Genomic DNA, 18,019 nt, shown 5'->3' with positions numbered 1-18,019 from the left:
TGTTTAGCCATGGTGATCCAGCTATCTTGGTGTGGGGCAGTCTTGATGGGCCAACTAGTCTTCCTACGTCATTTCCATAAGTTTGTAAGCTAGAAATTTCCCTCTATGTCTACTCAAATCGTACAGGGACCTGAATGCAACAAATGCTACAAGTACCTCCTTCCTCAATATTGTAGATGAAGAAATAAGTAGCAGAGGATCTAAAACAGACAAAAGTTGATTATGCTCTCTGACAGCACCATGTCTGGTTTCCTGAACTGTCTGCTAATGCAAGAGTATTGTGGGAGGCTCATCCTCACACTTGTTGACTTATCTTGTCTACCTTAAGCACCCTAGCAGAGTTTGGGAACTCTGACACAATACTACTGATGTAGATTTCCCAATTGCACTACTAATTGCCGTTCCCATTAGCTGGTGGTATTGTTTTCTTTTTAATCTACATATTTTTCTGTTTCAATAATATATTTGATATTTTCGGGTCAGGTTTGCGTTGGCTGTTGTTGGGTCGGTCCTGGGTCTGGTTTAATTTTATACCCGAGCCAGGCTTTACTTGGTGGCTGAGAGTTCAGCTGTGATTTTGTTTGAAAAGAATACTCTGAGCTGCATCTGGATCCCAGCTTTGCAGTGTCGGGTAAATTGTAACTTTTCTGATTTTGGAGCCAGGAACTGCTGACCGCTCATTTGTGCTCCTGTTTCAGCTATGAGAGGTTGTTACTTCATGCCCTTTGTCAGTATCTGGATCTCGTCTCGCAAAGTGAGTTTTACAACAATGCTTTGTTAATTTGGCTCTGTAATTGGCATATAGTTGAGCCTGACATACCACTTTATGTAATCTTTACAGGTTCTGACTGCAATGGAAAACGGCAGACGCAAGTAAGCAACAAAGGCACAGACTTTCTGCCTCCAGTACCTCTGTTATCTGCCTACCTAGAACAGAAAAGTTGATTGTGAAATCTGTTCCCCCTTAATGTCATGTAATGTAAATGATGTATGTATCTAATCAGCAACAGCCAAAATACCCATATGCAAAATATTCCCTCTGTTGCTGAGTCACAATATGTTAAGGAATGAAAAGCGAAGGCCATGATTTCTGGATATAAAGTTAGATTTAATGATGTGCTTAAAGCCATAAACTTTTACACTTTGAATATATTGTCCAGTTTTTTGAAGATTCATCAAAATATATGGTCCCTCACTTTTGATTTTTCTAATGTATTCTGGTACATTCAGAATTGAGATTAAATGTTTTCTGCAGACAGGCTTGTGGCATCATATGGTTATAGCTATTCTGATAAGTTATTTAAGAAAATTTTAGTCTGTTTCATTTTTTAAAAAAGGTTAATTTTTTCTCCTTTTTTCCACCATGCCTCTCATTGGATCTGCCTTGTGCTGGGGGTGGGATGGGATAGGTGGTTCCAAAGCTACCTGAAATCCTTGTCTTTTTTAATCTCAATTGGCTATTCTTCATGAGTCTGGACTGAGCAAGTATTGGCAGTGGGATATCATGACCAAACCCCTTACCCAATATGTACTTTGGGAAGAGTTACTTCAGCTCAGTTAACTTAGCACAGACCAGGGCTGTAAACTGGAATCTCCCTGGGGTGTGTAGCTAAGGAACCATGCCAGCTTTTTTATCCCCAAGACAGTGTTGCTGGAAAATATTTTTAAATGCTGTAAAGCAAATTTGGCTGTGCATATCTATAGGTAAAGTATTAGGTACTGTGGGAACTACGTACATTTGAAGTTGTACAATTTTCTGCATGTGATTTATTTTAAGTTTCACTAAGGAATTATTACTGAAGAGTCTACTGGTTTTCTTTATGTATATCATCAATAAGGAGGAGAAATACAATCTTGGATTTGGACTGCATTATATGGACAGTGTTGTATGGTGTTACTACTTGAATATATTTACACATGGTGAGAACTTGGTCACTAAGATTTGTTTTTTAAACAAATGCGATGTCTTTCATGGAGTATGTGCAGTTTAATAAAGTTTGTCAAAATGATAGTCATTTTTATTTTTAAAAGTTCCATATAATTTCACTTTCTATCACTGTTCTCTGCTCAGCTATCCACTTAAACTGTTATTCCTCACCTTGGCTCTGTGGATAAATGCTTTACTTGGTGAGTTACACAGACCAGAAAAGTCTGCAGTTCAATTTCCTGCTTTATATGGAGTTAGTTGCTGTCAGCTGGAGCAGCAGTTGGCAGTCAAGTTTAGTGACCGATGGAGGGAAGTGCCCCACAAGATTCCACAATCTGCAGAGATGACTGACCTGATTTCTTTGGTCATTTTAAAAATAAATAGGCACATAACTTTGTTTTGCAGAGAAGCTTCAATTTTATTTTATTTTATCATTTTTTTGAGGTTAGCTCACACTTGCCAATTCACCACTCATTCAATTTTACAATAACAGCTACAGCAGCTTTGTCTTTCAAAGACATCAGTGCTGACTCCAATACCTAGCCCTCAGTCATTCTAAAGAGTGCTGTCCTCCACATTGTCAATTTGTTTCATGAATATTTTTAAAATGAGTGGCAGACTGCAGCAATAACCAAAATGGTTCTCCAGTTGGTTACTGAAAGGCAAAGATGTTTGTGCCTTTTCTCAGATGAGATAGTCATTGCTTGTCACTTGTTGGTCCAAATCTGGATATTATCGAAGTTCTGCCATAGGCATACATAAGGTGCTTCATTTTTGGGGGGATGGGGTGTGGAAAAGGGGAGAAAACTAATCAGTCAAGGTTAAATTCTGATCATTAGCTGATGTCCATCTCCTCATTAATCCAACAGACCAATATATTAAAGAATAATCTAGAAGGAAGACTTTATTTCATCAAAAAACTGTTTCCCAACACAATACTGGTTAGATTTTACTTCAAAAAGTTTCTGAAAGTACAGATTGTGAGCCAATAGAAGCTTTAGCCTATTGCATCATTCTGGTTATATGAAAAAAATGTATAATGGAAGGCTGAAAGTTAAATTCAAAATCCTGTCTTAATGTATGAATAGTCTCAATCCACTTATCTTTGCATTCTCATCTGATACTGCATCCCCTGTAGAATGCTCTGTTCCACTGACAATTTCTTTAAGTGGTTGTTTACAATCTTAATTTCCAATGTACAATTGAAAGAATGAGGCACAAAGAAACTGTTAAATTTCCAATTTTATTTCCTCAATACAGATTACAGAAGCACAAAAATTTTTAAGGGTTGTTGGCTTGGAAACTGCTAACATATACAGCAAATTAATTTCAAACTTATAGCTTACTGCAAGTCCAAGAGCCTGACATTCTAAATCACAAGAATGTGAAATTAATTTTGATCACTATTTTAGCATGCCTATTCATGATTAGCACAAATTCCTTTCTATACTAATTAAACAATTATTACCCATTTATTATGGGAACATATTAAGTTATACACCAAGAATAGCACACATATGCACAAGTCACTTAATTGCCAGAATGCAGTTAAGTGTCCCATTTTATTTGCTGATTCAGGCACTTCTGAAAATTTACACAAACTCATACCTTTATTTTGGTCTGGGCACATGGTTTCAGACTAAAATTTTAACCTGATGGTGAAAAAACCCAGATCTCTCAATTGCCCAACTATGAATTCAGGAAAAAAAAAAGACAACCTAATTCACAGCTACAATGCATGTTTAAGAGTTACTCTTTTGCCCAGTTAATCCCTTTCCACCATCCATAAGAATGTTAAATCCTAGAATTCAGAGTTTCATACCAAAGAACTATGGGAGAGTCAATACAGTATCAGCAATAATCATTCTGTACACAAAAACCAGTTTGGTAAAAATTGGAGTTAGCTTTTTTACTGCAAATATCAGCTCCAAATTGAGCACCTACAGTATAAATTTCTAAGCACGAGTTTCATCAACAAAGTCCCAACAGAGGACAATTCGTCTTCGAAAGGGCTATAAGTATTAATGTGACATAAGTGACTGATGTAAATATCACAGGCTTCAAGTTCCCTTTGGTGGTCTCAACAGAATTTCTTGTACCGTTTTCCTCATATATATTTATTTAAAATGAGTTTAAGAAAAGTTCAAAATTCATTCATATAATCAGATACCACTTACAGCTTTTAATTTTATATACACGATAAATATTTCTTATTTTTCTAAATATTTACATAGTAAAGCTTTCACCACATCCACATGTTCCTTTAATATTTGGGTTGTTGAAAACAAATTCACTGGAGAGTTTTGTTTCAATAAAATCCATCTCTGTTCCTAGCAGAGTTAACTGTGCTTTCTGGTCAATGAACACACGCACACCTGGAAAGGAATTAAAATGATGAATGGAATGGATAATGAGGAATAAAACAGTTTTTTAAAAATGTTATTCGTTAATTGAATTATCAAAAGCTCACAGCTGACAAGTGCACAGTGAGTATATGCCTGAGTAAAAATGTGATCTTGAGGTATGTGTCAGTCGTGGCTCAGTTGGTAGCAATCTTGCTTCCATAAACTTGAGATCATCTAAAACTTTGTCACCTGCGCCCTTACTCGCACCAAATCCCGTTCACCCATTGTCAGTTTACTTGGTGACCTACATGGCTCCTGGTCCAGCAATGCATCAATTTTAAAATTCTCATCCTTCTTTTCAAATCCCTCCATGGCCTCGCCCCTCCTACCTTTGTAATCACACAACCTTCTGAGATATCTGCGTTCATCTAATTTTGGCTTCTTGAGAACCCCTGATTTTAATTGCTCCACCATTGGTGGCTGTATCTTCGGCTCTGGTATTCCCTACCTGAACCTCTCCGCAGCTCTACCTTCCTCCTTTAGGACATTTTTGGCCATCTGCCGTAATATCACAATGTGGTTCAGTAAAATTTTGCTTTATAACGCTCCTGTGAAGTGCCTTGATGTTTTATTAAATTAAAGGCGTTGTTGTTGTGGAGTCAAGACCTACTTCAGAAACTTGAACACAATAATCCAGGCTGGCATGGAGTACACTAAGGAGCGAGTGCTGCAGAGTTGCTGGTGCCATCTTTCGAATGGGATATTAAACTGAAGGCCCATCTGATGTACAAGATCTAATGACATTATTTTGAAGAGGAGCAGGGATGTTATCCCTGATGTCCTGGCCAATATTTATGCCTCAAACAACATCGCTAACTGTGCACAAATTGGCTGCTGCATTTCCCACAACAGTGACTATACTTAAAGTACTTAATTGGCTGTAAATGCTTTGTGAATGAGCTGAAGTCGTAAATGGCACCACATAAATGCAAGGCTTCCTTTGTTCTGTCACACTCACATAAGGAACAGTTATGAACTAAAGTGAACTGCAGCAGTTATAAACTCCAAAAAATGGACACACTTTTGCTGCAGACAAGATGAAGTAAGAGGTCAGGTGACCTCTCGTACTACAAATATACATAGTGACTGTTGGAGACTAAACCTATCAGCACATCTGGACTGGTCCTGGGGAAGGCACATTAAAATGCTAAACAACCCATTCAATACTAAATGGCTTCAATCTTCAAGAATTGGATTAACAAAGGCCTTCGCAGTCAGGGAGACTCCAGATTCAAAGCCAAAATAATAGGTGGGACATAATACCACTTTATCAAGATAAGCCATATTCAAACCCCACTGTGCAACAATGGCCACCCATACACTGTACAAACATACCTGGGAACAGCATCTATGGTCATCTGACCAAAACCAAACCTGATAAGGTTTTTCGTTAAAAAAAAGCTCTCTGAAAGACAAGAAAGCCAGCCAGCCAGGAAGCTGAGAGATCCATTCCAACCAAGAGGACGACGACCTTTCCTGTAACATCTTTAAACCAGAGGCAAAGCCTGCAACGTGACAAACTCCCCACCTGAGAAATTTAACAGGATTCTTGCTACCGACTTTGGCTGAATCTTAACCGGAGGAGCCTGCAATACTTCAGTGAACCAAGAAAAGGAACACCAGGCCAGCACCACTATTAAAAATTTCCTCCCAGAAAACCAAGGAGGTTTCAAAGTGAACTCTTTTTACAACAATCAGACTTAAATTCTTGCTATCTTCTAATCTCTATCTGTTGTGTGTGCATGCGTGAGTGGGTGAGGTTGCAAATATTTTTCAGGTATTGTTCAATGAATAATTTATCTTTCTTTTAATCCTATGAGAAAACCTGTTTGTCTGTTTATTTGACCACTAAAATACTCAAGGACTAAAACAATATTTTTAAAACACTCCAGTCAGTTGAGAAGTGAATAGTGGAAGTCATTCACACCATCACCCCACTATCCATAACAGATTGGGGTCTGAAACATTGAAAACTGATGCCTAAAATTGTGAAAAAATAAAAATCAGCAGAATTTCTATGGTGCTAAAACACTTAAAGACTGGCCACATTTGACACCAAAGTGTTTGTAGAACAGGGAGAGCTATCATGGGATGCCTTGAATATTGAAGACTTAAATCCGTAACTACCCAAGTGGGAGTAACTTTCAGGCAGAAAGCAAGGAAACCCGAGATCCTTCAGAATCTAGCTAGTCCTTTTAAAATTGACCCAGAACAATAACAGGTATGGAAGCTAGACTTCAATTGGCAACACAAAAATTGGAACAGGAGTTTCAAAGTAAAAACTAAGAGGGAGCAGAAAGAGAGATGCAAAAGGAGAGGCGAGACAGTTCAAGTTAGACAAGCTGAAAGAGCAAGGTGAGGATTCCACCAGCAATTCAAATATTGATGCCAATTCAGAGCAAAGCTTTGATGTTATGAGACACTCACGATTGGTGCCAAAATTTAATGAGGAAGAGGTTGAGTCATATTTTATCTCTTTTGTGAAAATTGCTATCAGGTTAAAAAGAATATTGGACCCTCTTTCTACAAGGCAGGTTAGTGGGGAGAGCTCATGAAGCTTACTCCGTGTTGTCAGAAGAAAGCTCTTTTGATTATGAACAGACTAAAATTGCTATTTTAAACACCTACAAGTTAGTCCCTCAAGCATATAGACAAAAATTTAGAAATGCTAGGAAAAGACCTGCCCAAACCTTTATCGAATTTGAAAGAGTTAAACAAGGATTTCGATCGCTGAATAAGATCTCTCAAGTTAGAGGTCTCATATGAGAATTTGCAAGAGGCAATTAGAGGAGTTTAAAAAGTATTCCCATTAACATAAAGACCTATATCAAGGAAGAAAGAGTCACAATGGTAAGAGAAGCTGCTGCAATGGCAGATGACTGTGAGCTCACACTTAAATACTTTTATCATGGAAAATCCTCCCATAATAATCCACAGAGGTCCGGGAAGAACAAAAGGTGGGGTAGTAACAAAAAATGGGGTGCTAATGAAAGGGAAAATAGGAGTGAGAACGCAGGGAGCCCTCCACAAGTCAAGAAAGAAAGTACAGAAGGTAGGAACGTTTTCCACAAACCCGTGCGTTCCCATTGTAGCACAGCAGGGCATGTGATAGCCAACAGCTGGAAGTTGAAGGGGAAGCCAGTGGGTTATGTCAGGGTTCACAAGGTCAACCTAGGAAAGGGTGCCTTAACAGGCAGCACAGCAGACAAGCCTGTGGCCCTAACCACTGTAATGGACCTCTCAAAGAATACTGGCATAGGTGCGGCAGAAACAGGAAAAATTCTTGAGTTACCATGATTTTGTTTTAAATGCGAAGGTGTCCCCACGCCCCTCGAATGAGGGAAGCAAGCCAACTGTCCTGCTCAGAGATACAGGGGCCACTCAATCTTTATTGCCGGATAAAGTAATGACCTTCCCACTAGAGAGCTCGCTAAAGGCAAAGGTAAAAGGCATTGAAGACGGGTATATATCCCTACCCCTATAAATCGGGTCCACTTGCTGTGTGACCTAGTCTCTGGACTAGTTACTGTAGGGATTGTTGCTAGTCTGCCTGTAGTCGGAATAGATTTGCTACTAGGCAATGATTTGGCTGGGGGTAGTAGCAGCCTCTGCAGTCTTAGACCAGCCAAATGAAGCCAAGGAGACAGAACTGATACAGGAGGAAGACCCTGGAATATTCCCTGACTGTGTAGTAACCAGGTCCACAGCTAAGCAAGCTCTGCCAGAGCGCTGAGCCAGTAATTCAGCCAGATGATCCAGAGGTCTAACTGGCTGAAACTTTTTTCAGAGATTTATGAGAGGAGGTGGTGTACAGTAGGTCTTCCTTGATTGAAGCCCAGCAGACAGACCCTGATTTAAAAATAGTGCAGACTGCCTGTTCTGAGGCAGAGGCAGAAATAGTGCCCGAATGCTTATCACTTTAAAAGTGGGGTAATAATGAGGAAATGGAGACCTTCACAATGTCCTGCACAGGAAGATTGGACAGAGGTCCACTAAATTGTAGCCCCCTCCCTAAATACTGTAGGGAAATCTTGAGGATTGCCCACAAAATCCCAAAGGCTGGGCACGTGGGTATCCAAATGACCCAGCCCTGGATCAGCTGGCACTTTTATTAACCTCATCTCCATCAAGATGTGGTTAAATTTTGTAGGACCTGCCATACCTGCCAGGTTGTTGAGAAACCACAACCAGCAATCAAGTCTGCTCCCTAATATCCATCCTTGCTTTCGAAGAACGCTTCAACAGAGTTCTAGTAGGTTGCATGGGGCCTTTACCCAAAACTAAGACAGGTTTCCAATACCTCCTAACAATCATGGATTGGCCACCTGATTCTCAGAAGCTCAGGCAAATTACAGCTGAAGTCGTGGTCGAGGGGCTGACCAGTTTTTCATGCGATATGGGCTTCCCAAGGAAATATAAACACATCAAGGATATAACTTCATGTCCCGGATATTTCAAGAAGTCATACATAGCCTCGGCATCAAACAGCTAAAATCTTCAGCATATCACCCGCAATCACAAGGGGATCTGGAAAGATACCACCAAGCTTTGCTGCTGTTTGCCACCGGAGATTCACCAAATGAATCAGCAGGCTTCAGCTCATTTGAATTGATCTCTGGACTCTAGGTAAGAGGTCTCCTTACATTGATCAAGGAAAAAATCCTAGATCAAAGGGAGAAAACCTCATGATTAAATTACCTTTCAAACTTTTGTAAGTGACTTTTTAAAGCCTGTGCTGTAGCGAAAGAGAACTTTAAAGCCTCTCAGAAAAACATGAAACGGCAGGCAGACAAAAAGGCTGAAGCACGAGCATTTAAACCAGGGGACGAAGTCCTGGTACTATTACCATTACAGGGTGAACCACTAAAAGCAAGATTTAGCGGCCCATACAGTGTGGGGGAGAAAGGTCAGAAGTAAATTACTTGATTAACACCCCAAATTGGAGAAAGCAGCAAAGACTGTGCTTCATAAATATAGAATCATAGCAAGTTTACAGCACAAAAGGAAGCCACTTGGCCCATCGTGTCTGCTCCAGCCAAAAAGAAAAAGAGCCATCTAGCCTAATCCCACTTTCCAGCATTTGGTCTGCAGCCCGGCAGGTTACGGCACTTCAGGTGCACATCTGGGCACCTTTTAAATGAGGTGAGGTTTTCTGCCTCTACCATCCTTACAGGCAGTGCGTTCCAGACCCCCACCACCATCTGGGTGAAATTTTTTTTCATCTGCCCTCTAATCCTTCTCCCAATCACTTTAAATCTAATATGTTCAAAAGGTACCACAGTCAGGTACCAGACAAACCAGTGAGTGTATGCCAGGCAGTGAGAACTATGGAAGATGGCAGATGGGGCAGTACAGTGGCGCAGTGGTTAGCACCGCAGCCTCACAGCTCCAGGGACCCAGGTTCGATTCTGGGTACTGCCTGTGCAGAGTTTGCAAGTTCTCCCTGTGACCGTGTGGGTTTTCGCTGGGTGCTCCGGTTTCCTCCCGCAGCCAAAGACTTGCAGGTGATAGGTAAATTGGCCATTGTAAATTGCCCCTAGTGTAGGTAGGTGGTAGGGAATATGGGATTACTGTAGGGTTAGTATAAGTAGGTGGTTGTTGGTCGGCACAGACTCAGTGGGCCGAAGGGCCAGTTTCAGTGCTGTATCTCTAATAAAATAAAAATAAAATAGTGAAGACGACCTGGGGGAAGAAGAGAACCCAGAAAATTCTCAAATTGAACCCCTATTGTGAAATTGGACAAGACAGAAATCTTAGGGAGATTAGATACAATATTTAACTATTTGTCTGACGAACAAAGAAGGGACCTCGCAACACTAAGGGAATTTGAGGAAGTTTGTAGGGACAAACCGGGTCATACCTCTTGATGTAGGAGAAACTCCACCTATAAAACAAAACCCATATAGACCAAGCCCGATAAATTGGTCAAGTCTGCGAAGAAATCCAGTTATGCTGGACAATGATCTAATTGAACTCAAAGCAGCTGGAATTAAAAACATATGGAATGCCTGCCGAACAACATTTCATGAGTTAGAGATTGCCAACATTCCATACCATCCTGATTAACTTCTTCATCAAGCTTCCCCTTCTCTGTTACGTACTCGATCACGTATGATAGACCACTGCAGCCACGAGTGCGGACTCCAACTTTCAAACCAACCTGAAGAACAGAAAGAAAAACTCTCAGCAATATTAAAGCAAACAGCATTAAAGCAGATCAATGCAGCTTCAATACATACACTCACTACTGGAATGAAACTGGAGGGCATTCCCTTAACTATATATAGATCAGTAGCGATTAAAAGGTCTCACAGCTGGATTGGGTCCATTTTCCCTGGAAAGAGATTGTGAAGGGGCACAGGTATATACAGATTGGTACGGACCATCTGGTCAGTCCCAAAGTTGAAAAAGTACCAGTGTACCTTCTCTTACATTCTTTGAAATATTAAGCTCTCTCTTGAATCTGCTGACACTATCAGGCTCTACTGCTTCCATAAACAGTCCATTCAACACTTTTGCTACCCTCTATATGAAGACTTTAAACTTGTCTGTTCATCTTCCCTATCAAGTCACTATCCCTACAGACTGTGTGGTTTTGTCAAACAATATATGAGGATTCAGTTTCTTGATACCCCTTAGATTTTTAAAACCTCCATAATATGACCCACCTTTTCTCCAGGTTCATAGGAGAAATTTCAATTTGTACATAAATCATGGAAATCGTTGCAATTAGTTAAATTTAAATGTTTAAATTCTGAAGATTTTGACCAGTTAAGTGTTTCAAATGTATATACAATGCCCATGACTTAAAACATCCACCTTTAAAATTAGAAGTCACTTATAATTGGTCAAAAAACAACAACCATTTTGACTTGTCAATTTCAAAGTTGCCAGTTATGGTGTCTTAAGTGCTCAGTTTATTTCCAGCATAGAGATCATAACTCCCCAGCTCGCACCTTAAGGTTGCAATGAACGCAATAACAAGCATAAATAAATAACGCTTTGTTAACCTTTTGTGTACTTAAGCCCTTCTAATTCTGATTTAGACAGGCTGAGTGAGTGGGCAAGAACATGGAGATGAAATATAATGTGGAAAAATGTGAAATTATCCACTTTGATGGTATTTCTTAAATGGTGAGAGATTGGGAAGTGTTGATATCCAAAAGGACCTGGGTGTCCTTGTTCACAAGTCACTGAAAGCTAACATGCAGATGCAGCAAGTAATTAGGAAGGCAAATGATATGTTGGCCTTTATTGCAAAAGAATTTGAGTACAGGAGTAAAGAAGTCTTGCTGCAATTGTATAGAGCCTTGGTGAGACCGCACCTGGAGTACTGTGTACAGTTTTTGGTCTCCTTACCCAAGGAAGGATATACTTGTCATAGAGGGAGTGCAACAAAGGTTCACCAGACTGATTCCTGGGATGGCGAGATTGTCCTATGAGGAGAGATTGAGGAGACTGGGCCTGTATTTTCTAGCATTTAGAAGAATGAGATGATCTCATTGAAGCACACAAAATTCTTACAGGGCTCGACAGGGTAGATGCAGGAATGATATTTCCCCTGGCTGGGGAGGGTTGAGAATCAGGGGGCAGAATCACAGAATAAAAAGGCCATTTAGGACTGAGATGAGGAGGAATTTCTTCACTCAGAGGACGATGAATCTCTACCCCAGAGGGCTGTGGAGGCTCAGTCATTGAGTATACGCAAGACAGAGATGGATAGATTTCTACATATTAAAGATATCAAGGGATATGGTGATAGCGCAGGAAAATGGCAAGGTAGAAGATCAACCATGATCTAGTTGAATGGTGGAGCAGCCTTGAGGGGCCGAATGGCTTACTCCTGCTCCTATTTCCTATATAATTCCCTCTAAGTAGTATGGAGTTTATAGTTTGTACTGAGCCTAGACTGCAGTTTAAAAAAGTAGCAAGTCAGAGTTCAGCTGGAGAAAAAGGAACATTCTTGTTATATAGTGGAATATTGCAAGAGTGCTACCATGGTATACTGGCCATCACATATTGCGGGCAAATTCTATTTGCATGAACACAAGTAGCGGTGGGGACTGTAATGATGAGCTCCAGAACACTGAGGAGGTTCCTTGTTGATATACCAGGCCTACGGGACCATATGACCTCAATGCAACTTTTATTTGCTTTAACTCTTAATTAATTACAAAGGAATTATAGATTCTGACATCTAATTTTTTGTTCAAGTAATAAATACCACAACACCAGTGGAAGTGGCTCAGGAGTCACTCAACCCAACAGTAAGAGGAAGCTAAACAAACATATATATACATACTTGTATCTGTACAACTATAAATTTAAGTAGTCTGGATCGATAACTCTTAATACCAGAAAGGCAGATAACTGGATTGAAGTACTGTGGCTCAGATGAATAAACAGAATGAGAGGAACTGGGTATCACAGTGAGTTAGATACGATCCTTTCACCTCTTGGACATGGACTTTAAAATAGCTCAGGGTGCAGCTCCTCTAAAAGCAAATGCAAAAAAAGTCCATTGCAACTCAGTCCCTGATGGACTGGAGACCATGGACTAAAATTATCAGTAATGTTGAAGTCTTATTCAGATATGGTTGGAGCCATGGAAACGCAAGATTCACTGTTATAACAGAGGGCACTCCTCCACAGTTGGCTAGAAACCATTGCCCATTATTTCATCTACTCTATACCTGACCAGAAAATGAATACCATCTGATCTGGGGCGCAAAAAAAGGGTTAAACTCTGACAGTTTCACTTATACAAGCACAAAATCCACCCCTTTATCACAAGTTACAATTATGATCGTCACTCGTCACAGTTAATAGACCTGATCAGTCTTCCCATTCAAGGCTTAAAATCTGATTTTTAAAAAGTGCAATTTTACATACACATTCTGGCCTGTGTTGCAGAAGATTTTTAATTCTGTTGACAGCAGATGAAGTCTGAAAAAAAAATGCACAATATTAAAAAGATAAAGAGCTGTTATAGGTAACAAACATAATAGAGCAGATTTGAGGTCAGACTAGTTGACTGCTGCTCCTACCTGATATTAAAGGAAGTGCTGAATTGTCAGAGGTGTTATTGTTCAGAGAGGAGATTAAACCAAGGCCTTCTTTGCCTGTTCCAGATAAATAAAGATACCACAGCATTGCTCCCCTCTTAAACATCAATCCCAAGTTAACTGGTTATCTCATTTTCTGTTTTGGGCCATTACTGCTGCAAAATGATTACTGTGTTTACAATCATAACAACAGTGACTGCATTGCAACAAGTGATCTTTTGTATGAACTGCTTTTGAGATTTTTCACCAGACAGCACTTTAAAACTGCATTTATATTTAACAGCACCTCAAATGAGCTGGATAAAAAGTAATATGGTGGCAACTACTTTCGCAGGCATTGTTTGTGGGCAATCTGAAGCAAAGCTGTGAATTTTAACTATGGATATAGACCCATTGTATAAGCTGATCTATCAGACAATACAGGTAAGCAGCTTGTAAATTTCTGGCTATATGCCACAAGTGGCCAGCACAAAGCAATTGCTTTGCTTTCTGGTTTTAAAGAGGTTGCTTTCCATCTATGACAGTGTGATAGACTATGCCAAATGCAAGACTTAGATCTTATGACTAGTAGATATCTTGTGGCATGGTTCATGGTGAGCCACAGGTTTTCTAATCACAAGGTGTTATCCAAAACATTATTAGGAACACTGACTTGACAACGTTGGGGCAGTCCTGAGACAGGATCTTGAAATCCCTGGCCAGAGACTCAAGAACTAGGATAACAGGTCAGCCAGTTAGCAGAGGGCTATGGATGCTCAATGCGCAGTTTAAGAAAGAGATTGATAGATTTTGGGGCATTAAGGGAAATAGGGGTAGGGCAGGAAAATGTGTAGAAGTTCAGCCATGATTTTACTGAATGGCAGAGCAGGCTTGATGAGCTGTATGGCCTAATCCTGCTCCCATTTCTTATGTTCTTATCTGGAGGCACCAGCGGGAGTTGTCAAGGTGTGGGAACATTGGAAGTCTAGTGGTATTGGATATATGAACTAGAAATTTGAGAGTACTAAGAAGGAGTCATGGCATGCATGTCTGGAAGAAGTCTAAAGAAGGATAATAAAAACAAGAAATGCTGGAAATACTCAGCAGGCCTGGCAGCATCTGTGGAGAGAGAAGCAGAGTTAACATTTCAGGTCAGTGACCCTTCTTCTGAAGGAGGGTCACTGACCTGAAACATTAACTCTGCTTCTCTCTCCACAGATGCTGCCAGGACTGCTGAGTATTTCCAGCATTTCTTGTTTTTATTTCAGATTTCCAGCATCCGCAGTATTTTGCTTTTATCTAAAGAAGGATATCCTAGGTTCTGGAGGGACTTTGAATGCAGCTTTGGAGCCTTGGGGATTGCTGGGGATTGACAGCATTGATGGGAGCAGGGTCTAACACTTGTTGAGGAGAGGACCCAGGTGTTTTTTTATATTTGTTTCATGGAATGTGGGCGTCGCTGGCTACATCACTATTTGTTGCCCATCCCTAATTGCACTTGAGAAGGTGGTGGTGAGCTACTTTCTTGAACTGTTGCAGTCCATCTGGCACAGGGTGCATCCACAGTGCTGTTAGGGAGGGAGCTCCAAGATTTTAATTGAGCGAGTGAAGGAATGGCGATATAGTTCCAAGGCAGGATGGTGTGGGGCTTGGAGGGGAACTTGCAGGTGGTGGTGCTCCCATTGTCCTTCTTGATGCAAGAGGTCACAGGTGTGGAAGGTGCTACCGAAGGAGGCATGGGACTTGCTGGAGTGCATCTTGTATATGGTACACAATGCTGCCACTGTGTATCGGTGGTGAAGGGAGTGAATGTTTAAGGTGATGAATGGGGTGTCGATAAAGCAGGCTACTTTGTCCTGGATGGTGTTGAGTTTGCTGAGTGTTGTTGGAGCAGCACTCATCCAGGCAAGGGGAGAGTATTCCATCACACTCCTGACTTGTGCTGTATAGGTGGACGACAGGCTTTAGGGAGTCAGGAGTATTTATGTGGCTGGTCCAGTTCAGTTTCTGGTCAATGGTAACCCCTAGGATGTTGATAGTGGGGGAATTCAACAATGGTAATGCCATTGAATGTCAAGGGGAGATGGTTAGATTCTCTCTTGTTGGAGATAGTTATTGTCTGGCACTTGTGTGGCGCAAATGTTACTTGCCACTTATCAGCCCAAGCATGAATGTTGTCGGTTCATACTGCATACGAACACAGACTGCTTCAGTATCTGAGGAGTTGCGAACGTGCTGAACATTGTACAGTAATGCCTGGCTCGGGCATAAAATTAAAACCTGACCACAGCCAACCCAAACCGGACCAAAGTCCTTCAATTTTTTTCACGCCCGACCCAACATGAATATCATTCATCCGTTCCAGCAGCAGGCTATTCCTGCAGATGGAGTTGTGGGGAATCAGCACTGTCCAGCCCAACCCGACCCTGAATGCTGGACTCGGTACATGGACCCAACCCTGACATGTAGTCAGGTCTCATCAGATTTGGGTCAGGTAGCCAGACTTTATTGTACAGTCATCAGAGAGCATCCCCACTCCTTATGATGGAGGGAAGGTTATTGATGAAGCAGCTGAAGACAGTTAGGCCTCGGACAGTACGCTGAGGAACTCCTGCAATGTCCTGGGGCTGAGATGATTGGCCTCAAAGAACCACAACCATCTTACAATGTGTGGGGTATGACTCCAACCTTGAGAGATTCCCCCCAGATTCCCATTGACCTCAAATTGGCTAGGGCTTCTTGATGTCACTTGGTCAAATGCTGCCTTGATATCAAGGGCAATCACTCTCACCTCGAGTTCAGTTCATTGGTCCCATCAAAATCATCTGAACAAAGTCATTATGATGACTGCAGATGCAATATTTTCTAATGTATTATATACAGATTGACAAAACTTCACAAAAGTGGGGGGCGGAGGGGGGAGAATCCACATCAGCCTACTTTAAGTAAAAAATGACAGGCAGGGTTCAGAGTACATATGATTTAAGAATCACTGACCTAGCTTCATACTAATAACTTCACCAAATACTAGCTACATTAGGGTGGTGGTTTAGTTATGAGTATGAGTGAGACTGAGGGCAATCACACAGGACCAATAGCTGGTCCAAACATTAAAGAATATTAACCTGAGTGATACTGTTATGTGAAAGACTTAAAGTATACAAGTAATGTATCATTCTATATTAAAACAACCAGTTTGGTAGGCTTTGTTATACAAACTTAAGTCTCATAGCTAGTTGTTTCAAATCAAAGGAAATTTGCAAAAAAAAACTGACACTGATATGTACAAGATGTTTTTAATTAAAAATATACTGATGCTAGAAATTTGAAATATAAATAGAAAATTCTGGAAATACTCAGCTCAATAACCTTTCAAAAGGTCACTGGCCTAAAACTTTGGCCGCTGTGTAAGTGAATGGGTTGAGTGCGTTAAAATCTCGCTCAATTTAAACTCCATGTTTCTTTCTCCATAGATGTTGCCTGACCTGCTGAGTATTTCCAGCATTTTCTGTTTTAATTTCATTTGTTACCAAGTTTAGTTCTTATGCTTAAGTACTTTTTGGGGGCATATGTAGTACCAGGCACCACAGTGCAGTTTTGGACTAGAAAGTCCACAAAGTTCTAGAACATAAACCAGATTTCATCCCCATTGCCTTGGGGTAAAATACCATTGAGATAGCTGGGTACCAACGAATCCACTAATATAATTTCATTAAATCCTGGACCTCTGGCTGCCCTTTTCTTCACTTGGCATTTTGATACCACTCCAGAGCGGAAACCTGACCTCTCCCCGGTCTGCCCTGAGACCCGAGTCCAGCTCCCAGTCGATACTATGACAACCTAAGGTCAGAGTCTGGGTCCCAGGAAGAGTGAAAACTTCCAAAATTCTTTAAAACTTCTCCACACCAATTCCTACTCACAGATTCCTGACCACAACAGCCCCAGGTGTGAGTAAGCTTCCTTCTTACCAGCAGCAGAGCAGCTCTAGCCGGAACCCTCAGCCGCCGGTCTCGAGCCGCTCGGACACTCGCCCTCACTGCTGTCGCCATCTTCCTTCCTCCGCCACTTTCAGCAACGCGGCCTCTCATTGGCCCACGCCAGATCAATCGCAGCGCGCCTTGCTGTGTTATGACAACGAGGAAGAAGAGGAGGGCGCCCATAGCAACACAGTGAAGAGTGTCAAACCTGCGGCCTCGCCTTCGTAACTTTATTTGTTTGCATTTTAGTTTGGATAGACTTTCTTTCCTCTCTGCCAAGTGTTGGTGGGGCTTGGTGGCTGCCGAGATGCCCGAGTCCAGGCTTTTCCATCACCATCAATTCCTCAACCAGCCTTGGGGCACCAGCTGCTGCCACAATTTTAGACCGCACAAGAACCAACAACTTGCAAATATAGCTGCTAGACTGGGTCTGCGGCAGGGGGTGAGGGAACCAACAAGAGGGAAAAGCATTCTTGACCTCGCCCTCACCAATCTGCCTGCGGGAAATGCATCTGTCCATGACAGTATTAGTAGGAGTGACCACTGCAGTCACATTGAGGATACCCTCTATCGTGTTGTGTGGCACTACCACCGTGCTAAATGGGACAGATTTCAAACAGATCTAGCAATGCAAAACTGGGCATCCATGAGGCACTGTGGGCCATC

The 18,019-nt window shown here is 41.3% G+C and overlaps 2 protein-coding genes across 4 annotated transcripts in view; one reads left to right on the top strand and one right to left on the bottom strand.

The window, feature by feature from the left end:
* Nucleotides 1-2,009, top strand: part of r3hdm4 (R3H domain containing 4) — a 28,210-nt gene extending 26,201 nt beyond the window's left edge. For all 3 annotated transcript variants that reach the window (XM_068016461.1, XM_068016462.1, XM_068016463.1), the window contains 2 exons: nt 699-754; nt 842-2,009. In XM_068016461.1, the coding sequence (XP_067872562.1) occupies nt 699-754; nt 842-945 (160 nt within the window). In that variant the 3' untranslated portion in view covers nt 946-2,009. The remainder of the gene's footprint in view (nt 1-698; nt 755-841) is intronic.
* A 1,142-nt stretch (nt 2,010-3,151) lies between these two features.
* Nucleotides 3,152-17,464, bottom strand: LOC137351397 (iron-sulfur cluster assembly 1 homolog, mitochondrial-like). Its single transcript, XM_068015841.1, has 4 exons — nt 17,345-17,464; nt 13,225-13,278; nt 10,387-10,492; nt 3,152-4,302 (listed from the first exon to the last, which is right to left on the bottom strand). The coding sequence occupies exons 1-4, from the start codon at nt 17,462-17,464 to the stop codon at nt 4,154-4,156; spliced, it is 429 nt and encodes a 142-aa protein (XP_067871942.1). The 3' UTR covers nt 3,152-4,153.
* Nucleotides 17,465-18,019: the final 555 nt, after the last annotated feature.

This window comes from Heterodontus francisci, chromosome 36 (assembly GCF_036365525.1).
Source record: "Heterodontus francisci isolate sHetFra1 chromosome 36, sHetFra1.hap1, whole genome shotgun sequence".
Taxonomy (NCBI): Eukaryota; Metazoa; Chordata; class Chondrichthyes; order Heterodontiformes; family Heterodontidae; genus Heterodontus; species Heterodontus francisci.
This window is presented reverse-complemented; position numbering and strand designations above follow the sequence as displayed.